Source organism: Antennarius striatus, chromosome 5 (assembly GCF_040054535.1).
Source record: "Antennarius striatus isolate MH-2024 chromosome 5, ASM4005453v1, whole genome shotgun sequence".
Taxonomy (NCBI): Eukaryota; Metazoa; Chordata; class Actinopteri; order Lophiiformes; family Antennariidae; genus Antennarius; species Antennarius striatus.
The window spans coordinates 24,532,463-24,555,877 of NC_090780.1; the positions used below are offsets into that span (position 1 = coordinate 24,532,463).

General features: G+C 44.8%; 2 protein-coding genes across 2 annotated transcripts; one reads left to right on the forward strand and one right to left on the reverse strand.

Moving 5' to 3' along the window:
* The first annotated feature begins 3,099 nt into the window (after positions 1–3,099).
* On the forward strand, positions 3,100–16,915 carry LOC137595763 (laminin subunit beta-3-like). Its single transcript, XM_068316033.1, has 22 exons — positions 3,100–3,712; positions 4,415–4,569; positions 8,682–8,796; positions 9,389–9,462; positions 9,555–9,746; positions 9,945–10,008; positions 10,082–10,269; positions 10,500–10,620; positions 10,757–10,945; positions 11,024–11,179; positions 12,177–12,370; positions 12,472–12,568; positions 12,703–13,078; positions 13,171–13,331; positions 13,417–13,628; positions 14,185–14,391; positions 14,470–14,614; positions 14,695–14,902; positions 15,014–15,155; positions 15,227–15,403; positions 15,680–15,842; positions 16,412–16,915. The coding sequence occupies exons 1-22, from the start codon at positions 3,688–3,690 to the stop codon at positions 16,549–16,551; spliced, it is 3,501 nt and encodes a 1,166-aa protein (XP_068172134.1). The 5' UTR covers positions 3,100–3,687; the 3' UTR covers positions 16,552–16,915.
* A 134-nt stretch (positions 16,916–17,049) lies between these two features.
* LOC137595764 (calcium/calmodulin-dependent protein kinase type 1D-like) lies at positions 17,050–23,378 on the reverse strand. The gene is made up of 13 exons (XM_068316034.1): positions 23,223–23,378; positions 22,284–22,395; positions 20,743–20,868; positions 20,546–20,620; positions 20,316–20,454; positions 19,793–19,916; positions 19,598–19,673; positions 19,410–19,522; positions 18,849–18,927; positions 18,649–18,736; positions 17,763–18,100; positions 17,587–17,668; positions 17,050–17,510 (listed from the first exon to the last, which is right to left on the reverse strand). The coding sequence occupies exons 2-12, from the start codon at positions 22,367–22,369 to the stop codon at positions 17,605–17,607; spliced, it is 1,308 nt and encodes a 435-aa protein (XP_068172135.1). The 5' UTR covers positions 22,370–22,395; positions 23,223–23,378; the 3' UTR covers positions 17,050–17,510; positions 17,587–17,604.
* Between the last annotated feature and the right edge of the window lie 37 nt (positions 23,379–23,415).

Consider the following 23,415-nt stretch of genomic DNA (forward strand, 5'->3'; position numbering starts at 1 on the left):
AGGCATCCTGTCCCAGTTTTATGCAAACTTCAAGAGAAATGATGAAAAGAGTATTAAATGATTAGGAATCGCCATGAAAAGTAAAGCAATTGATAAGAAAAAGACACCAAGATGCAACATTTTTGTATAAACAGTATCACCACGTGTTAAACTCATTTGTGTATTTTGTGTGGTGTGTTTTCCTGATTTATTCTGCCTGTTTAAAGACAAGCATGGAACAGGTCCAGTTTGGTCAAAGGCAACATGAAGGAACGTTGTTTTGCTGCTGGTTTGGGCGGTGGGCTAAAAGTCGTGCAGGTGAGCAGGTCTTCCCATCAGGCTGGTCCAGTCCATGTGAATCTTCCACATCAGCAGCCATCAAATCAGGGGAAAGGTTGTGTCAACTCTGTTACCCTACTGTATCCGTGCTGTACATGGTATCACTGGAGCTGAACACACACACACACACACACACACACACACACACACACACACACACACACACACTCAGGACGTTGAGTGTTCTGGACTGGACGTTCGTTCTGAATCACACTCTGATAGCATGCAGTCAAGCACATGCTGCATGAAACCAACACAAATGTGTGAAGGGTGATTTGTTGAACGTGATGTCGGATCTGTACTTGTGTGCATCTTGTCCCTCCAGTGTGAGGATACCTGCCTCATGTCACACCATGTAGAGACGGATATTTATCACCTGCAGATTGTGACTTATCAACAAAATAGGGTTATTTTCGTCTACATCCCAGATTTGGATAATAATCCAGACCTGGATCTGTGCCCAGGATCTTTATCCTTTAATGACAGGGAAAACTGAAAGATTCACACCTTTCACTTTACGGTTGATGTCTAACATCTGGCACACGTTAAAGTCTAAAGAGGCAAACTCATCTTGGCAGAAAAAACAATACTTTCCCCTTCATCTACAAAAGCAAAAAGAAAAACACATGAGATGAAGACTGTCCTCACCGGATCGGTCCATGTTCTTCAGGAGCTGAGAGGTCAGAAAACTTTATCTTAATACATGAAGGGATAGTTTCTATCTGACACACTTACACCACAAAGATTCTGTTCATGTTCAAATCGGTATGGTTGTGGAACTAGGTCGTAATGTGGTGGAAGGCTTTCCTTATACTAATCTTATCGGTCAAAGGAGCTTTAGAGGGATCCGGAGCAACACGCGTTTGGCTGACATTCAGCACGTAACCCTGGTTTCAACATTAGCATAAACTGAGACTATGTCCGGCGTAGCCGCTTCTCCTTGCAGGAGACTTCCAAAAGCCCTCCTGAACTGGTTGACCTGCTACCAGCCCGACTCACATTGTTTGAGAAGCAAGATAGAAGGAACAAACAACCCTGCAGGTTCTCACCTACGAGTCACGTTCGTGTTTTTGGTGAAAGGAAGAACATGTGGACTCCACACAGAACAGTCCCAGGTAGATCTGAACACACAATCTCCCTACAAGGCACTGAAGAAACCCAAGCCGTTGCCATGAAAGGCAGTTCCTTCAGAAAACTGCCAGCGGTGAATTCTAGTTTTCTAGAATGACCATCAAACTCGTCACGATACCAACGTGGGTCAAAGCTCTACTGTCTGGTTTTAAAGGAGACAACATTATGTTATGTTCAGGGACACGAACAGTTCTCCTGTCGTGTGTCGTTTGAGGGATTGCACAAAAATCTACCCTGACAGATTCTCACAAAAAGAGACATTGAGATTCAGGGATTCAACCGATATTATCTTGTCTCCAGACTCTGATCCACCTTGAGGGTCACAGGTCTGTTGGAACCTGTCCCAGCTTGAGGTGGGATACACCCTGGATGAGTCGCCAGCTCATTACAGGGTCACACATTGACAAACAACCACTCACACTCACACCTACAGTACCTAAGTTGCATGATTATGGAGGTGGGAGAACCCGAGGAGAACCCTGAGAGAACCCATACAGACTCGATAGATACAGACTCTGTACAGTGAGGGATTGAACCCAGAACCTTCTTGCTGTGAGGTAACAGTGCTACCCACTGCGCCGCCGTGTAGAATTCTTTCCACTCTTGATAATTGCAAGTAGGAGGTGTACGATTTTGGAGTGGATCCAGGTAAAGGAGGATCACCTGACTTCCTTTTCCTTTCTCCAACCCCTGAGGGCAGACTTTCTGATGCCTTATGCACCCTGCTGGAATTTGAACAAGTTTTATTTAACTCAAAGCCCCTGTTTGGACGTGGGATGGGCGTACACATGGAAGGTTTTTACACACTAGAACACAAATAACTCCAACAATAAAGCGTCTTTGGTTCCGTGTGACTGTAACGAGTAATGAACCCCAACCACAGTGACTCTTTAGAACCATGGAAGTCGTGACAGCACTTGTCTGAAGTTGTGTGTACACATCGGCCTGTGTGTGTTGTGTGAGTCAAGAGACACACCCTGTACTTGGAATTAATCAGTGTGTCTGCACTGAAGGCAGGAAAACACACGGTGTGTGTTCAGCTGGCCCGAGGCGACCGTTTCTCTACGGGTGATGATCCACGGAACGGTGCCTGAAGGCGTCCCACAGGGCACGCGTTGTGCCTGGGGAGGGAACCTGGTGAATGGGTTCTAGAAACATATTCTACCTCGACGTCAGGACAGACAAATATTTCCATGTTGTGTGTAAAAAGACATCGCTGGGCTTCGTTGAGACACGCCTGTTCAGCATTAGAGGAATTTAAGTGTTCTACTCTTTTGCTGCGGCATTGGACAACTTCATGCTAGTACTTGAACATATACTCTATGCATACAGAGCACAGTGTACCATTCTATAGACTATAGAGTCAACCTACATAGCACTACATAGACTGTGAAAATGGATACAGTTGTAGATTTATGTATGTTTGGTAGTATATAGATGCTCAGCTAGGCTAATTCATGTTGAGCCTTCTCCATATGTAATAATAAACTGTATACTGTATATTTACGTGTGTGTGTATATATATTATATATATATATATATATGGTATATGATTGTATGGTCATATATACCAAATATTTACCTGTAATGCATCTGGTGCATTTGATGCAAAGTACATAAATCCTTTAATAATCAGTACATTGTGGCTCTTCCATACATTTACTTTTAAAAAAGTACAGAAATGGTTTAAAAACAGTATTAATAAAGAAAAACTCAACCAGATATTTCTTTTCTAAAACACACAAACTGTCCAGACAAAGTACTGCATGCTAGCATTGTTAGCATGCAGTAATTAGGAGGTTCCTTGTGCTGTTGAGGGTGTCAACAAAGTGCATCTTTGAAAACCTACCAAAAGAATTGCTAACATGCTAGCAGCTAAAGCAGAGCTGCGGCCAATGAGAATGATCCAGGTACTACAGGTACAGTCGTTGCAGATGATTACATGAAAACCTATGGAACTGGATTTAAAACCCCTTTTCTGTCTGAACGCGTTGCTCCACGGCTCCTCATCAGTCCCGGTGACTCCTCGGTGTCTTCCTGTCTGGGAGTTGAATCACGGCGTGAAGGGAGTGGCGGTGAAGGGTGTGACTCTGACAAGCGCTGGATCATACCTTCCAGGTGAGACGCTGGTTATAAGGCAGCTCACGTTTACATAGAGCAGATAGCTGGTCGCTTCACCCTCAGGAGATACAGACCAAGGATTGATATTCTTCTCCAGTCTCTTCCAGTTTCCACAAGATGAGATTATTTCTCCTCATAGCTGGTAAGATTTCCTTCATCTTCAGTTTCGTTTCTCTCTGAAACACCATCCTCCTCTTCCTGGAACTTCCACCTTCAACCTTCCTGAGCATTCAGACCTCGGCGTGACCATCAGCTGACAGTCTGCAGGTTTCCCGCGGTGGAACGCTGCAGCAGCAGATGATTGTTCTGAGGAAGACTCCATGTTAGAGGAGCTGCTGCAGGGGAATGGAATGAAAACCTGCATACTGCATGAATGTTGGGTCGTGATGGCACATGTCTGAGGAGCTGCTAACCATGACGTCATTGGCCCACATTGGCTTTGACGTCTGTTATGGACATTTAAGAAAAATACCAACCAGTTTCAGATTCACTTATGGAATCTCCTGATCTGACTTATAATCTATGCTATCATTCTGAGGCAAGATGTCATAATCAGATGTTTTAAAGAGGTTCAGATTACACAAGAGTTCAGAAAATATTTTCTATTTTAAATTTCTGATTAATTGCAAAGAAAGAAATTTGTTTTTGTTTTTGTCGTAGTCAATGATTTTGTGCTAAAATGACGTAAACCTGATTTTTTTTTTTTTTTGTGTATTTCTTTTGAAAACTGACGTATAATCGATAACGTGACTCAATACGACGTAAGCCGGGGTAAACCCGTCCTGCCTGTGATGTGAAGATACTGGCACGCTGATGACATATTTCCTGTCTTGTTTCCTGGCAGCCATCACCGCCGTGTCTCAGGCCCAGATGGACTGCTCTCGGGGGGCTTGTTACCCACCCAACAATGACCTCCTGCTGGGTCGGGCTCAGCAGCTTCACGCCTCGTCCACCTGTGGCCTCACTGGGTCCGAGGTCTACTGCACCCCCTACCAGCTGGTAAGAGGACCCAGGTTTGAAGGACCTTCATCTCTGCTCAGATGGAGACGTGATACGAGCCTCCGTCTGTGATCAGACCTGATTCTGTGTGTGTGAGAAAATCTTTTCCTGCAGCAGATTATAATTACCTTAATTATCGGTACTTTAACTCGAGAAAAGGATCTGAATATTTCCTAAAAACAGACCAGTAAAGAGAAAGAGAGATTCTAAAGCACAGGTCCCCAACCTTTTGAGGTTTGCTGGATAAATGCGTCAAAGTAAACGATACGATTAGGATAAAAACTTTTATCTGAATATATTAATCGAATGTGTATCAACTTTATTAGCAGCGTCCTCGTAATGTTGCACAATAATTTGTTTTTGTTGGGTTTTCTAGCTTTCGGTTTAGCGCTAATGTATTCTGTGTTAGCGGCCGGAGTGGCCCCTTTAAGAAGGTATCATGTGACCGAGGCAAGCATCTCCACAAACATGACTCGTAGACAGATGTGGAGGAGAGAATCCAGTCGACAAAATGTTGTTCAGAATTCAGTAAAACGGAAATAAAATAAGGTCTGTATTCTTTCTGCTGGACCGGTACCGATTGACTCACGGGCCGGTACCGGTCCGCTGCCCAGGGGTTGGGCACCCCTGGTTTCCAGTACAGTATAAATACTGGACTTGTGAAATCCCAGATAAACCAGAGCATGCACCCGGCCAGCTGTGGGCACCGGGGACATGCATGGTTTGGTTCAGAGGTTTCTGCTGCCTCAGCTGAAACCCCCAATACTGGATTCAAACGCTGATTTTGAAATATATCTGTCAACATCTGGGGGGCAAAGGCCCCTGTTGAGTAAGATCCGACCCCTGACAAGGTTTACCCTGGTCAGACATGGGAGAAAAGAGTCTCTACTGCTGCCAGAATCACAGGACAGACTTTTTATAGTGCCCGTACAGGCTGTTCCTGTAGTTATTCCTGGAGTTATTCCTCTCTTCCCCAGTCCTGACTCGTCCCCCACTTCATGCCTCTGACCAACATCCCCCCAGCATGCTTCACTATAGAGGCCAAGACGCCAAAGAGTTCAACCTTTGTCTGATCAGACCTGAGAATCTTCTCTCTCCTGGTCTCAGAGACCTTCAGCGACCTTTTGGCGAACGCCAATGTCGCACGACCTCCGGCGTTCCAGCTTGTGCAGGGCCGGCCCCAGGCAACGGATACCCGTGTTAGCGACTGATCAACACTCTCCTTTTCTACCTGAGCCACGCCCCATCCAGACAGGGCGGGGCAGAACACTCACCTACACCTCACAGCTGACACACACTCACGCACGACTACCAAAGACCAGCGGCGTTACGATGGACGCGTCAGTGATACGGCGAGTCGAATCTTGTTGGGTACGCTTCGCTGCACGGCGGCGTGAATGTAGTAGAATGACGCCCGGTAGCGGGCAAACCCCTAGCAGCACCTGTCTAAGTGTAACCTCACCTCACCTGCCACCAAGTGTTCCTCAGGGTGAGACAAACACCAGTCGAAAGACAGCAAAAACCAAACAATGTTTGAGGCCTGTTGGGGAAAAGAGTGGCAGTTTCTTTGGAAGCACCGTTTTACCTTTGGATTATTTTTTTATTCCCATTGTTTCTATTGTAAAACTGATCGTTTTGCTCAGCCTTTGACTTTTTTTTAACTCATTCCTGCCCATTTCATGCTTGTGTTGGAGGAAAAAGCCATGTTGGATCACCTTTTACCCACACATATAAAGTTTAGATGGATCTACCAGTAAAACACACCTGAGCCTTTGAGGACGTTGTTAGTTTCTCACCTGAGATTAGATAACAGGCACCGTTTAGCAACATGAAAAAGGTTTGCACATTTATGGCAGGAGTATTAAATGTGAGGTTATGGATCAGCGGTGCTTCTTCCCAGTTGTTTGACAGTTGAGATTTGCACAATCGTTTCAGTGAAATCAAGCTAAAACAAATAAAAATCAAGTAAACGAACAACATGTGGAAATGTAGCCTGCTTCTGAATAATAAAACTGGATTAGATTAGCCTAATTTAGCATAATAACGAAAGGAAGAAACTGCTTGTGTCAGTAGAAGAGCAAAAAAAGCTTTGTGGTTATTTGCCAGGCTCAGGTTATTCAAACTTTTTTTTTTTTCTGTGTGTTTATTACCTTATCAGACTCGCTCCTATCAGTAATGATTAAAGATTAATTTCTCTGGTAGCTTCTTATTAATTTATAGCATCGTTAGCACTGAGCGGTAATCGGTAATGATTTGCCAGACTCAGATATCATCTCTGTGATGTGAGTGTCCACAGCGTGTGGAATAAATCCAGTGTACACAGTTACATCACTTATCAATAATTCTTATCAATAATTTACTGTCTGTGTGAAGACTCCAAGCGTGATTGGATCGTTGTAGGTACATCTGACAGAAATGAATAGCCATGCATCCACGGAAGGGACGTGCATGGAGCATCGTCTCTACCCCAGGGTGTGATGCATTGTGGGTGATATAGGTGGCAGACTGTGGCCAAAATAACAACAGATAAAAGCAGGACAAACATCGGCCCTGTCAGAGATCAAAAATCCTTGATTTTATGAACTGCAGCTGTTGACAGCAAAAAAATAATGTCAGTAAACAAATCTGGATCAATAAAAGTCAGATTCAAAGTGCTGATCATCAATAATATGTCATTATTTAGCTCCCATATTTTCAGACAGTGAATCGACTGCTGGAAGCTCCACTGGTGCCGATTAATTAATCAAACCAATCGATCGGTTTACCGCTATCAGTCCTAAAAGATGATCAATGTGATCAATGAGTGATCAGTGGGATCAGTGTGATCAATGGCTGTTAGTTTGTCTCTCCTGTTTAGTAAACAGGTGGAAGTAATCTTCCCCAGAGGAAACTTTTCCCCACAGGGAATTTTGCCAGGGTCTCGGAGTCAGAGCGGCAGCATGGGGGGGTTGGGGGGGTAGGTAAATATTGATGGCTGCCTTCAGGCCCTCAGTAGCACAAAGTTGATCAGTGCTGGAGCGATAAAAATTGATTATTGTAACAACTGTTTGATCATTATCACATTTAATATCTCCGTTACGTGTGTGTGTTTACATTGTGTTGGTTCAAATGGTCTGAATTCTTTTTGGGATTGAGGTTTGTTTTCTACATGATCCCTGTTGGTCTACAGAAATCTATTCATGAAGGTTAGGGATTCCTCCTCTTCCTCATCTGTATTGCTCATTGGAGAAATCGGCCTTGACGGTTTCTTCCAGAAAGCTAACGGATCTAAATCTGGTCCAAATCTGATCTAAACCTGATTCAAACCTGTTCTAAACCTGAGCTAAACCTGTGTTAAACCTGATTCAAACCATGTCTAAATCTGATCTAATCCTGATGCAAACTTGATCCAAATCTGATTTCAGCATAATTCAAACCCGATCCAAACCCGATCCAAACCCAATCCAAACGTAATCTAAACCTGATCCATACTTGATCTACACCTGCTCTACATGTCGCTGAAACTAACCTATTAGTTTACGACTTTAATATAACCTCATTATATAATCTAGTATTTTAGTTGCTTACAACTAAACATTTTGGTTATCTAAACGCAGTCAAGTGTTTTTCGGAATCTAAAAATAACCGAGTATGTTTGTTTTTATTTTGCTATCTAAATCTAACCACATGAACAGATTTTCATCTGATGAAATGAAATCTTATCGCGGGACACAACCTTCAGTCTTCAGATTGAAAGTCATCTGGTTTAGTGTTTCTCAATAGTCTATAATGTCTGACATGGAGGGCTTTGGCAAGTCCAGTATTTGTGTTACCGGGACAAAGTTTACCCCCTGGGTTGTTGACCTGCTATTTCAAAACATCAGTGAGACAAAGCAAAGCTGAAAATATCATTGGAGACGCATTGATTTTTTGCTGAGACCTGCTGGGCAACACGTTTTATCTTCAGCTGGCAAAGACTCAGCAGGAAGCTGGAAGGTAAATGTGAAAGTTGCTCCCGGGTCCATGGGTTAGTCCAGAACACTTGGCACTCACAGTAGCATGAACACACAAACATTGATAGATGATATTAACAGCACTATTAACAGTATTACTTGTTGTTGGTTGTGTTTCAGAGGAGGATGAAGTGTTGTCCATGTGACTCCAGGAACCCAAAGAGTCCACTGGCCCATACTGTCCAAGATGTCCTGTCCAGTTCTGCACCTAACAGATGGTGGCAGTCCAGGAAAGGTGGATATAAAAGGAAATGTGTTCTGTGCTACACACTAAAGTGTTCTGAACAGTGCCACCTAGTGGCAGGATATAAAATCACATGGACAATCAGGTGTTCACCAGCTGATTACCTTTAAAATAACCTCTACCCACAGTCTATGTCGGTAAATGTGGCAGAGCCAGATTAACAATTTCTTTCCAGAACTGCACCAGATCTAACAGGTTCTTTCCTTCTTGATTGTCATGGAAACACGTCATGTAGCTTTTGTGTAACCCTCCTGATGTCACTAAATCAACCTTTATTTATAAAATCAACAGACCCTTCGAAGCACTTAAAGCCCATAAAGTCACAAAATGTGAAAGCTGTGATCTCAAGATGATTTGATCATGATAGATTTATATATATATTTATGTACAGAGAGGGAGAGAGAGAGATAGGGGTAGAGATAGAGATTGATAGAGATAGAGAGATAGAGAGAGGGGGACTGAGAGACTGACAGAGGCTTTTTTATTCTCAAGGAAAATTCCATAGTTTGTTAGTGGTAGTTATCCTAAAAAAAGATGACCCTGGTGACCCTGGTGGGAATTCTGCTCTGCTGGTTTCTCCTAGAGGTGAGCCCAGTCACTCTGGAGTTGGACCTCGACGACCTGTTCCAGCTGGACAACCTGGCGCTCATCTTCAAGGTCTGTTGTCTTGAGTGTAATCTGACGGTTCATAAAACCGGTCCAGATGTATGATTTGAACCCTGGAATCCTGTATTCATCTTCCTTTGCAGGGTCCTCATCCCAATGACTTTATCATAGAGAAGACTCTGGATAAGGGAAAGACTTGGCAGCCTGTTCTCTACTTGTCTACGGACTGTCAGGAAACCTTTCCCGGTGTTCCCAGGACGGTCCCAGTCACCGTGAACGATACATACTGCCACCCACTGCCCCCAACCGGAGCAAATCCATACCAGGATCAGACAGTGAGCACCAACTGACTGATCATTGGAAATTCAATCATTTAATAATGCCATCGTGTTTGATTGTGTTAATATTCAGAAAGTCTTGCGCACTTATTTGTTTCTTGTCTTCATAATTTAGGTTTTTGCCTTCCTGTCATTAACTCTTACCAATATGTTAAAGACATTGAGACATTTGTAATCATGCCTTTGCTTCTCCAGTTCCAGTTCAGTCCTTTGAGTCAGTACGCTAACGTCCTAACACCTAGAAGCAAGAAGATCGAGGGTAAGACCCCGGAAGGGTTTGGCACGGCTCATTTAAAGGTTGTAACCCTAGACTGACGCCGTCTCCTCCACAGATGTGTCAGGGTTAACGGGGCTGAGGGTGAGAATGACTGGACTCGGGGACGTGCCGCGTCTACCAGGAAGAGCTCTCAGTAGATTTTTCGCCCTCAAAGAGATGAAGGTAATGGGCAGCTGCATGTGCCACGGACACGCCAACCGATGCCTGCCAGAGACGACAAACAACCCGACCAACGGCGTGCAGGTATGCAGATGTTTGGAGGTTTGTGTGGTAGCAGTACCTCCTTCCTCAACCTGGCTGAATATCTCGGAATCTGTGTATGACCCGTTCTGTCACCAAAAACCAAGTCGGTTTGATAGAAAACTTCTTCTAGCTTTCTATTTGAAGGAACCGGTACCATACAGATCACGTATTGATCACATCCACCCTTTAATAGATCGTCCCATTATCAATTTCTGCCCATCTCTCTGCAGGTGAGTCCTCAGTGTGACTGCCAGCATAACACAGCAGGTGTGAACTGTGAGCGCTGTGCTGACCTCTACAATGATTTGCCCTGGAGACCTGCAGAAGAGGGCAACACCCACACCTGCCAACGTAAGGCATCACCTGTACCCGCTACTGGTCCCTCTACCATCAGGAGGATAATATGCAAATAACGACAAATATCGATGAAGTTAATGTGGTAAAAAGCAACTTTCTCCCCTGAACTGACCTTTAACCCTCTGCCCAGGCTGTGAGTGTAACAACCATGCCGATCGCTGCCAGTTCGATCAGGCGGTGTACGAAGCCAGTGGGCAGAGGAGCGGAGGGGTGTGTCAGGATTGTATGCACCACACTACAGGACCCAAGTGTGAGCAGTGCGCCCCGGGCTACCGGCCGAACCCTCAAAGCCAAATGAACCGTCCTGATGCCTGCATTGGTGAGTGCACCATCAGGAAATGTGGCGTCCAGCATCTCTGTTAAATATTCTAAGGTGGATCTGTGACGGTGTTTCCAGGTTGTATCTGCAGCGCCGAGGGGTCGGTGAACGGGGGCCAGTGTGACGAAAACACAGTCGTATGTCAGTGCAAAGACAACGTGGAAGGCCCTCGATGCGACCGCTGTAAGGAAGGCTACTACGGTTTGAGTGCCTCCAACCCCCTGGGCTGCTCCAGTAAGTCAGAGTAACCCGGTGTACCAAGGACATTACTCACAAATTCCACTTTTGTTTGTTTCATTTTTCTTTCGCAAAAGCAGCAGTAGCAATTGAAATAGTGGGGCTAGCATTTTGACAAATGCAATGTTTCATTTTTATGAAAAAATCACAATAATAATAATAATAAGCAACAACATGAAACATTTCATCACAAAAAGCATCAACAAACTTTCATATATATGATAAGCATTAAATATATTTAAATGTATAATAATTCATACCAAATATAATTTATCTCATGAATATTTCCTATATAAATAAAACTATAAATGATAATTCATCAACAAGTCAATGCGAGGGGTGTATTCAGTCCTTCAACAATAGAGACTACAGCTCCCATAAACCAGGAAGTACAGCTTGCAATTCGGACCGAACAAACATTTGTAAAACTGAAGAAAACAGTGATGGAAATGAATGAGATGGCCAAGACGAGTCCAAGTGTTAGCTTCACATCACACGGCCTAGCATGTTTCAAAACTTTTGCCTTTATGAGGAACCAAACTGTTAGAATTCTACCAAAATGACATCAAAATGTCATGATGTCATCTGCAACTTATACAAACAGGAAGCAGATGCAAACACAGTGCAGTAGCAGATGGTGTCAACATACAACATACAGCATAAAGCAGACAAACAGCGAAATGCAAAGACTTACTGATTGGCTGCAGATTAGGTTGACACCAAGTGTAGTGAAACTGCTTCCTTATGACTGGTCACAGTGGTCACATGACTATCAGCACACCTCCCTCCTAAAGAGACAGTACTTACCAGACTATTGAATTACCTGTAGCAAGATGTAATTTTGAAATATGTAAAGAATTAGCAAAGCTGCACAAATAATAAGGATTACAGTAAAAACACAACAAGGACCCACTAGCGGCTGCTACGACCTGCTAGCTGTGGGCCCTGACGACATCCAGAGCTTCTCTGTAACTGATGTTTGCTCACTTTCCAGAATGTTCCTGTTCTCCAGACGGGTCTCTGACGGACCTCTGTGACCCGCTGACCGGCCAGTGTCCCTGTCGCTTCCGCTTCCACGGCCTTAAATGTGACAAGTGCTCCGACGGCTACTGGAAGCCTTTCCTGTCAGAACGCTGTGAACTCTGTGGGTGTGACCCCACCAACTCGTACAGTGATACCTGTGACCAGGTAAGCCTTGTCAGTGATTGGCTCATTTGAGCTCATTTGAGCTGCACCTCTGGTTGTGTTTTTACTTGTTAACGGTGCTAAAATCATACGTGTCTTTCCAGTTGACGGGTCAGTGTGAGTGCAAACCAAATTTCGGGGGGCGGACATGTACTGAATGTCCAGACAATTCTTACGGAGACCTTCTCCTAGGCTGTCGACGTGAGTGACATCACACATTTATTGTTGGGGGTTGCATTTGTTTAGGTGCTATTGGTTGGTCAATATTCTCTAACTCTTACTGAAACCCGTCCACCTGTAGCTATCAATGTGTTTCTGACTCTGTTTCTCTGCAGGGTGCCGCTGTGACGTTGAAGGAACTCTTCCACAAGTCTGCGACAAGCAGACAGGGGCGTGTCTATGTCGGCCAGGCGTCACTGGGCTCCGATGTGACTCCTGCAGTCGTGGTCATTGTGACTCCTTCCCTACCTGTGAGACTTGCCCCTCCTGCTTCTTCACCCTGGACGCCCGGAGGCAGAACCTCAGCTTGGCTCTGGACAGACTCTCGTCTGGACTCCCCACTCGCCCAGGAGGCGCTGATGATCTTAAAGGCTTTGGACCTCGCATCCGTGACCTGGAGGTGATCCTGGATCAGCTCAGGAAGTCCATTTCCCTTCCGCCCAATACAACCAGCCAGGTGGATGATGCCATGTCACAACTCGACCAGCTCAGGTGAGAGACTGATGAGTCAAAACTTTGAGTCTTTACTGCTTGAATATAGAAGATGTTGTCACATTAATCTAACTGTTGTTTGTGAATCACAGGGACCAGGTGGACAAGGTTAACAATCAGCTTCCATTCCTGGCAAAAACTCCCGGTTTGGACTCAGAGCTGGACAGACTACAGGATCAACTGGACCGCCTCACTGTAGAGACCAAGGCCAAGAAGACTGCACTGGACAACTTTGATGGTTCCAACAATACAGGTCTTAAACAAAGACACACCCGTCACTGCAGTGGTAAATATTCTGTAAACATTTCCTGACGTTGTTGTGCACCTCCACTCTTCAGAAGCTCTCTCTGCCATCCGGAAAGCTTATAATGAGTCGAAAGATGCAGCAAACAAAGTGGACGACAGCGAGGACAAGGTGCAGGAATCAGCGGATATCAGAGAAGAGACTCGGAACCGTCAGAGCCAGGTACAGCCGGCCAACACCAGAGACCTGGACCAGCTGAAACGGAACATGGCTTCGCGACCAGACCTCACTCCTGTCGCCAAACAGGTAGACACCAGACTTCCTTACTTCTTCCATGTTTGTCTCAACTGTTTGTTTAAGTGCGACATGAGGAGAATCTTCTTTGAATGTTTTATTAAAAACAAAAGAACTCTTGTAAAAAAAAACCATCAATCATTTTGGTTTGTTCACACAAAATCCAAATAAAGTGATGCAAACCTTCAAACATTCACCCTAACCATAATCCTTCCACAAATCTGTGTTTGGGTTAGGTTTAGGGTTAAAGTTATGGTTAAGGTAGGGTTAAGGCTAATTCAGGCTAGTGGTTGCTATAGCAATGTCATCTTTGTGAAACACAGTAATTTACAGTTCTTGCCATCTGTTAACTGTCTAGACACTAGACCATAGCGGTTAACTCATTTTAACCTAAGTTAACAATCTTTAGATTTTTGCAATAATTTTCAGAACATTTGCATAAAATGGGAATAAAAACATGTTGGAACTTCCAAAACTCCTTTATATGAAGTAAAAAAAGAAATATAGGCCGTCCTCAAATGAGGATACTGGGTTAGAATGGGTTAAACCCAATGCTGTAACCTTACAGGTGTGTGGCAGCGGTCGCTCCGAACCCTGTACCCCCCTCCAGTGTGAGGGTGGAAAGCTGTGTCCGCCAGAGGGAACCCCACCTTGCAAGGCGGGGCAGAGGTGTGTTGGCGCCCTGCCTCTGGGGAAGAAGGCTGACTCTGACGCTAAGAATGTGAAAGACCGACTGGCCAAGCTTAGCAGGAAGATCACAGAAGCTGCAGAGAAGGTGCACACCCACCCCAATGTCACCGTTATCTCGGATACCGAACAAAAGTATGGCTAGTTACAAGTCATTTCATTACAGCTGCAGCAAACACAAGACAAGACCAATGAGGTGCGACAGTCTGCAGAGAAACTGTCCAATAAGATGAAACAGACCAGAAACGATCTGGAGGAGGACCTAAAGGAGGCGCGTGATGTTGTGACGGAGCTGCAAAATTACCTGTCAGGTAAAGGTTGTTCCAGCGAAAAGGGTGGGGTTTCAGCTTCGGTCTGGTTTATCGCTCCAATTTTTCCTGCTTCTGCACAGACCCGACCTCCAACCTGACTTACATCCAGGACCTCGGCGACTGGATCCTGAAGGCCAAACTGCCTCTCGGTGTGTCTGCTCTGAAGAACAAGTTGCAGGAGCTGAAGGATCTGGCAGCAGACATTGCTGACAGCTCGGACGTCCTGAACAAGGCCAAACCACAGCTGGATACTGCCAAGAAACTGCTGAAAGAGGCCCAGAATGCCAGGTGGGCCTTACCCCCCAGGACCAGACTAACGTTGGGAATCCTATCTCTCTGCGAGGTTCTATCCTGATGATGATGATGTCACAGTGATGTTAAATTCTTGCTCATTCTCAGAGACACTGCACTGATCGCCAAAGGCAATGTGGACAAGATACCATCAGACTTACGTTCTCTAGAGGACTCCCTCAACGATGTCCAGGACAGGCTTCAGGACAGCGTAGATCTGACGGACAACCTGAACGACAACTTTACAAAGGTAGCAACCATACGTCAAACAGCGGTTGTCGCTAGGTGCCACGCCCGACTGAGTTTCCTCCCTTTGTGCAGGTTGCAGACCAGCTGAGGCCAGCAGAGAAGGCCCTGGATGATGTTTCCACGCTGATACGACCAATGAAACCTAAACTGGACGAGCTCAGGAACCTGCTGAACAGCGCCGACCAGCTGGCGAAGGACGCGCAGGACGATGCAGACGACGCCTTAGATGAAGCAGATCTTGCAGATGAGGTGAGGGAAGTTTGATGGAAATATTCAAATGAGCTGATGCAGCAGTGTTTTCCTCAATGACTTAAAAAAACCATGTTGTTTTATCGTTTTAAAAATGCAAATCAGCTTTAATCAACTTTTTATGGCTTATAATTATAAGTTTTCAGAAGCAACGCGGTCCTAAAAGGGTCAAAGTTGCTACTTTTCGAATCCGTTTTGGATCCTGGGGCTCCAAACCAACTCTCACACCTGCGTCTTTATAAATCCATTGCTACAAAGCCCTGCTTTTGTTTGTAGGAGATGATGTCTTTGGAGAAGATGCTGAAAGGTCTTAAAGACGCGGCTCCACCCAGTGTCCCAGGTGGAGCGGCGGGATCTGTTGGGGATCGACTGGTGAAGCTCCATAAGGACGCTGGAAATCTGGCCAACAGCACCGACACCATGCTGAAGGCTCTGGAAGGTGAAGCCTTTTCAGAGATACCTGAATATTCCTCTATTAGCTCTTAGAAATACAAATGCTGATTTTAGACACGCGACTGCAAAGGTGTTACATCAGCACCATGAAAAGCAGGTTTAACAGCCAGTTGGTGAATACCTACCGGTAAGCCTTGGTTTTCGAGTTACATCAAAAAATGATTAAGTTTACGTCATTCTCCTCCACTTTATGTCTGTCTGCCAGAAATACCGTAATCATAAAATAATTACTAAACTATTAAAAGCACAGAATATTATGTTACTGTACAATATTATTACCCAGTAGCAACCCCTGCGACCCACAATGAGGAAGAAGCAGCTGAAGACGAGACAAAGACGTTTTTTCTGTACGATATTAAAAAATAAAAGCTTAAAATAGATTCATATTAACCAAATATTATCGAAAACGTATTCATAAATACAGTACAGAACCAGGTTATCTTCAGTTGGGCCTGGATTCGACTTATGTCGCGTCACCTGGAACTGATTAACGTTGTTAGCCGAGGTTTACCTACGGTCTTGGGATCTTCTGTTAATGACGTCGTCGTCTTCCAGGTAAAGGTGATTCTCTCAAGAAGCTGCAGGACGAAATCCTCCAGAAGTCGGTGAAGCTCGACGGACTTGATGCGAAGGTTAAAGAGCTTTTGGCAGAACTTCGAAAGAAAGCCAAGGACCACAGCACCTGCCAGGGCTGAGAGCCACGCCCCCTCCCCCACCCATCCCCGAGCATGATGATGTCATCACTCCATAAAAGGAGAAGTCTATATAGCTCTGGAGTTCGCTCTAACACCAAAGACTTGTGGGAAATGTAGGAATCTATTGCCTCATGTGTCTTAAAAAAAAAACCTTGAGTACTTTTAGCATTAGCGAGAATGAATCTTTGTTTTTTTTAACGACGGTTCCAGTACATATCAAACGTCTGTCCATAAACATTATGTTGATCTGTATAATTCCTCTTTTTTATACCTTTTTATCTAAAAAAACCTTCAAGAGTCGACAAAGAGTCGTTTGTTTTGACAGAAGTACAGGAAGGGTGGATGTCACATTATTTATTTGTCTGTTTTGTGTCTGTTTGTGCATAAAATATAGTATTTAAATAAAAAAAAACTCTTGATGAACAAAAACAGTCTTCAAGCATGATGGGAATAGTTAACATAGAGCCGCAGCACCACAGAAGAAGAAGCAGGAACGCTGGTTACTATGCATTTATTGAGAAAATAGTACAAAAGTAAATGGGTCACTACGAGTGTTGGCGGCGTCTTCTGGCACTTCATGAGTCCAGCTGTGTAGCGACCAGCTGGTGGATTAATCTCAATACAAATGTGAGTTTTCTGTCTTGTTTGTGGGACGTTTGACTTTTAATTTTGCTAAAGGGAAATAGTCCACATGCCTCCAGACGCTGCAGCTACTGGATGGTCCAAACACTGAATGTCTGGGTTTGGGTTTTGAGCTTTTCAGATTCATTTAACTGCATTTGAAGTAAAAAAAAACAAAACATTTTTGTACACTTAAAAGTCTGATTTGTTAAAATAAATACATTTTAACACGTGTACAGTAATATACAATAGTTAATACAATAAATGTCGGGACAACAGTGCGCAGAGACTCTCTTCCTGTCTAGTCCGACGTGTCGATGCACCTCGCTGCCCTCCGCCTACGAACACAAGAAATCATTGAGTAAAGGTGTCTTTATCGTGTTTGGAGTTCTGACTGAGGAAGATGAGGTTTACCTCTGTCTCGACGGCCAATCACATGACAGAACACACCCCGGACTGGAGCGACTGGTCTTTCCTCTGGGCCACAGCGTCCAGACTGCAAAACATCCAGAGCAGGAATCATGAGGATAAAACAACTGTGAGGAGAAGGAAGACCTGGTGAAAATGAGGGCTTTTCTTTTTTCCTGCACCTTTTGGACGGCCTGAAGGGGGCGTCCATGTCGGGCAGGAAGTGATTGACCTCTCGTGTCTCCTCAGCGTTCAGCCCGTTGCCGGGTTCGCTGTGGCTGGATCTCAGAGGCTGGAATACGTTCCTGCCTTCTGGGGGACCGAAGGCGTGAACGGGGTTCCCGTTGGGGTCGAGGGCGTCGGCCCCGTCGTGGAGGAGGGGCGTCTGCGTCTCCAGGTGGTTCTGGGAGGAGGAATGTATGATGATGCGGGGCGTGGAGGAAGGCGAGGGGGCGGGTTCGCTCTGGGAAACCTGCAGCTTCTTCATGTGGTGGATGGCAGTGGCTGCGTTGAAGGCTTGCTGTTTGAAACGTTCAGAGAAGGATAGTTAGCATGGATTGGCATAGATTAGCATGGATTAGCATGGATTGGTACAGGTGTACAATGTGGAGACTCCTCATGTAATTACAGTAGGACCTCAAGATACAAGTTATTTGAGATTTGAGCCACCACCACCTGTTGGCGGATGGATACGACATCAGTGAGACCGGATCTCGTTCTCGTTGGTGGAGTAAAGACGTAGCTCGTGTGTTCTCATGACTTTTGTGTTTCTTTTCATTCTTTATCATTGTTTACATAACTTAAATATATAATTATTCATCCTAATTCAGTCACAGAAAAGATTCAACTTGTATTTTGAGGTTCTTCGTTTTTATAAATATCATCTTCCTGTTCAGGGTCAAACAGACTTCACAGCATCTGACATCTCCTTAGCTTCCATGTTGTTTGACCTTTGGCCACTCACTATAAGCAGCAGCTCCATGTTAGCTAGACCCTCATCATGAGAACCACTTGACCAGGAAAAACATTTAAATGTAAATGGATCCATCAGCTGGACATAGCCCCCACCTTCCATTTGGATCTGGCAAAGTTTCTCTCCATCTGTTCACAGACTGAATGACAAATGTCGAGATCTTTGGCCGTGTTCCCAGCAATCCTGCATCAAACCAGAGAAACCAGTTAAGCACAAACAACACACTGTGTGTGTGTGTGTGTACGTGTGTGTGTGTGTACGTGTGTGTGTACGTGTGTGTGTGTCACACACTAACCAGGGGTGTCTGAGGGCCTGCTCTGTGAGGAAGCGTTTGCTGGGGTTCTTCTCCATCATGTTCCTGATGAAGTCTTTGGCTGTTGAGACAAAACGGACAACGTCTATACTGGGTTTGGGGCAGGTCTATACTGGGTTTGGGACAGGTCTATACTGGGTTAAACTGGGACGGGTCTATACTGGGTCAAACTGGGACGGGTCTATACTGGGTTAAACTGGGACTGGTCTACACTGAGCTAACGCTGAGTAAAGACATGAAACAACTGAAGCAAAATTTAGATCTCTTGAGGCGATTGATGAACCGAGTCGTTGGACTTTACAGGAATATTTAAAGCTAATAAGCTAATCTGATAACAGAACACAACGTTCTGACATCGCTCCCCTTTAACAGGACAGTCGGTTGGGGTTTGGCTGCTACATTGAGGCTACTGGATTTAAAACAAGGTGTCAGGGCATCGGTGACATGAATACACAGGTTTAAGTCCTCCAAAAATGAGTTACCGATGAACAATTTTTTCTGGATTTTCCTTAATGGATACTGATTTTCTGCTTTTTTCCAGACCTGAGTCCGAGACGTCGTCCCAGAACGGGGAATGAAAGCTGTACTCGGCTCTCATGATCTTTGAAAACAGGCGCGTCTCGTTGTCTTCAAAGAATGGAGGGTAACCGCAGAGCCTGGAGAACGATAAGAACCGGGATCAGAGGACGCCGTTACTAACGGTGACACGGGGAACCGTTACCAGGACTTACAGGATGTAGGCGATGACGCCGATGGACCAGCAGTCCACCGCCTTGCTGTAGGGTCTCTGGGCCAGAACCTCAGGGGCTGCAGGGGGAGGAAAGAGGCTCCGTTAAGACCAATAGGATTTAAACATCTGAGGTTACCACGCTGATGTCATGTCTGTAGAGAACAGGATGCTGGACTAAGGTTGCCTAGCAACGCACCCACGTATCCCGGCGTCCCGCAGGCGGTGGACATCACGCCGTGCTCCAGCGTCTTGGACAGACCAAAGTCGCTGACCATGATCTTAGAATTCTCGTCGGTGCTGAAGTACAGCAGGTTCTCCGGCTGATTGGAGGCAGAAACAACACAACCTGTTACCATGACGCCCAGGAGGAAGGGGAGGAACCTAAACCCCTAACCCTTTAAAGGGAAGTGTGAATGGGTCGTTCCATGGAAAGTGTTAAGACTGGAGCTAAGAATTGTTTAATTTTAGAACATTCACAACATTTAACATTTAAAGCAATAAAACGTAATTTTTCAAGCTCAAGTACGATTTTATGAGTCTTCTAGCAAATTATATCCAAACATCTGAGATTTTTCTTTTTCTTTCTTTTTTTTTCCAGGAAAGAAAATCTAAACCGGGCAGAAATTGTGGATGCGCTAAAAGCTTACACCACAGTTAGCATTCAAACTTCATGACTCAAACAAATATAATTTGACCCTATCACCTTGCGTCCGTGTTACCTTCAGGTCCCGGTGGACGATGCTGTTCTCGTGCAGGTAGCTGACCGCCTGCAGCACCTGTTTGATCACCTTGCTGGCGTCCCTCTCTGTGTAGACCCCCCTGTCTAAGATTCGATCAAACAGCTCCCCCCCTGACACCCTGTGGACAGGAGCACCAGAGCAAAAACCATCAGTGTTCCACAACCTGTCTGAACTTTAATAGCATCGATCAATACTTAATCAATACGTACAGCTGCATGAGCAGGTAGTAGTGGGTTCGGGTCTCGTAGAAATCCTCCAGTCCCACCACGTTGTCATGTTTTATCCTGGAATAGAGACAAACCGCATGTTTGGACACAGCTAACGCGCTAACGTGGCTGAAGCGGTCCAGTTTGCTCTCCTTCTGATCTAAAGAAACAGTTCAAGGATTGATTGGAGAACATCAGACCTTCTCAGGACATTGATCTCGTTCTCCAGGTTGCTGTGGGCGAGGTGTTTCTTCTTCAGGCATTTCAGGGCGAACAGCTTCCCCGTACTCTTCTCTCTGACCATGAAGACTTCTGAGAACGACCCCCTGCAGACACGACGAGGACAGACGGACATTAGAGAGGTGGACCATGAGACCAATGGAGAACAAAACACTGAAATAATGGAGATATTGGAGTCTTTTTTATTTCCCACATTGACTAAAAACCTGAACGCACCACCATACGTGCGATTTGGACACGTTTCGATGCTTCCGTGAGCCACACCTGCATCTGGTTACACAACCTGCCTTCATGCAGACTCCTAATCCTCTTGAAGTGAGGCTAGGATGTTCCCTGCTGCTCTGACGTCACCGTCAGGCCTGATTCATTCACAGCCAGCCGGAGGATGGAGTGCTTTAAGCAGCTTTCAGCCTTTAACCATTAACTGAACACTTATTATTAGTCCTGACCTGTGGAACAGGTGCCTGAAGCCGGTCAGGACCCAGAACATCCACAGAAACGCTGCTTTTCTGAGCAGGACAGACTTATTTTAGTGCCCTGTAGGGGTTTTAGGGCGCTGAACATGAATGCTGGTTTGCACCAAATGTTTTCCCATGTAGATTAAATTACTGAGGTTAAAATAATTTTTTAAAAACACATGATTGATTCATTCTGGGAGGCAAAAAACAAGTAGGGTCAAATAAAAGATGATCTTGTATGGATCATCTTTCATTTGACCCTAACTGTCTGCTGGACTGAACCTTTAGCTGTTTAATTCCATTAACAACTAACGTCAGGATCTTTACATCTAATTAAACTCCAAGATTTGGCAGAAACTGCGATAAAATCATGTGATCAAGGTGTTCATTAATGATTGGTTCAGGGTAGAAGGCTCCATTGATGAAACCGCTTACTGGGAGGTAATGAAAGGGATTATCCTCATCCTGCAGGCTAATCTGAGCTGCGGGTAACAGATAGCAGTCGACTCCCTCCCACCTCCAAAAACATGCATTTCAGTTGAATTGGCCGGCTTCAAATTCCCCGTAGGTGTGTGTGTGTGTGTGTGTGTGTGTGTGTGTGTGTGTGTGTGTGTGTGTGTGTGTGTGTGTGTGTGTGTGTGTGTGTGTGTGTGTGTGTGTGTGTGTGTGTGTGTGTGTGTGTGTGTGTGTGTGGTTGTTTGTCTCTATGTGGCTCTGCGGTGCACTGGCGTCGCACCCGGAGTGTCCCCTTACGCCCCTAGACAGCTGGGATAGGCTTGTACAGTAAATGGACTGATGGACGGACGACGGTTCTGTTACGTCACACAGTCTGCAATTTGATCTACGGTCTTTGAGCTATGGTCTTTGATCTACAGTCTTTGATCTACGGTCTTTGATCTACGGTCTTAGTCACAGGCGTACCCACAAACTACCTTACGGAAAGACAAATGCAGTTATAACATAGATGTTCATGATGCTGTCCTGTATCTCTCCAGGTGACACGCTGATAAACCGTTTCCGTAGCGACCAGCGGCGATACTTACGATCCCATCTTCCCCTTGAAGTCGAACACGTCCTTGATGTTACTGACGCTTTTCTTCCAGCTGCAGATGATCTCCTTCCGCCCCATCTTGGCTCTGACGTTGCCGTAGACTCCTGGAGAAGCAACGACGGACGACCATCAGCGTTCAAACATTCTTGGGCACATGTAAACTCTGACCTTTCACTGTTCTATGATCTTTTAAGACGCGAACCCGTGTTCTGGTTACATAAAAACGTTCCCGTCCACGATGGAGGTCAGCCCCCCCTGTAAAGCTCACTTGTACCTATCAGTAACATAAGTCTAGAAAAGACTAGAGGATTAGAAGAAGTGAGCAGCAGCGGTTGGTTAATCTCCCCGGCCATCGCTCCTTGTGTCTGTGGACAGGAGAGTGTCTGATTCCCTGATTGGACGCGAACTGGGTCATTTTATTATCTTTGCTTTTTAAAAGATTTTAAAAATACTGTGACCTTCAAAAAAAACCAAAAACCCATTTGTTGAAATGGACAAATGTGCATCCAACACTTTCAAATAAAAATCGGTGTAATAGAAAACAAATGAAACTGACAGTGAGATTTTTTTTTATCATGAAGAAAATATATTTCACATCCACATCTTAAAATAAATTATTCTAACTTTTCATTTATTTTAGAAAGTAGAAAAAAAACAAATTCTGGAAACTTTAAATAGAAATTTAAATAGAATCCATTTGCTTGTTTATTTCCAGGCTGTTTCAGGTTCAGTTACTCATTTAGTGACTCTTAATCGATTTTAAAAACCAAACATTTAACCATCCTGTAATTATTCATGAAGACTGAACACCAGGAGACGTCAAGTGTGTAAAATCAGCTGATTTGTTTTCTATAATGATTTAATTTTGTTAAATGACGTCAACACATCTAAAATCATGTTAAATAAAAGAACAGAGAGGTTTTTTTTTTACCTGGGGAGCGGCGGGAGCTGGTAGAGCTGAGGTCTCCTGGATGAACCTGAACGTTTCAGGTGAACCGCAGCGGGACAGGAGCAGGGGGCGGAGCCTCCTCATTCATCACCGCCTAGCCCCGCCCTGCTGTCTTCTAATTGGCTAGTTTAACTGAGCTGTGATTGGATGGTACCTGGTCTGACAAAAAAGGTTG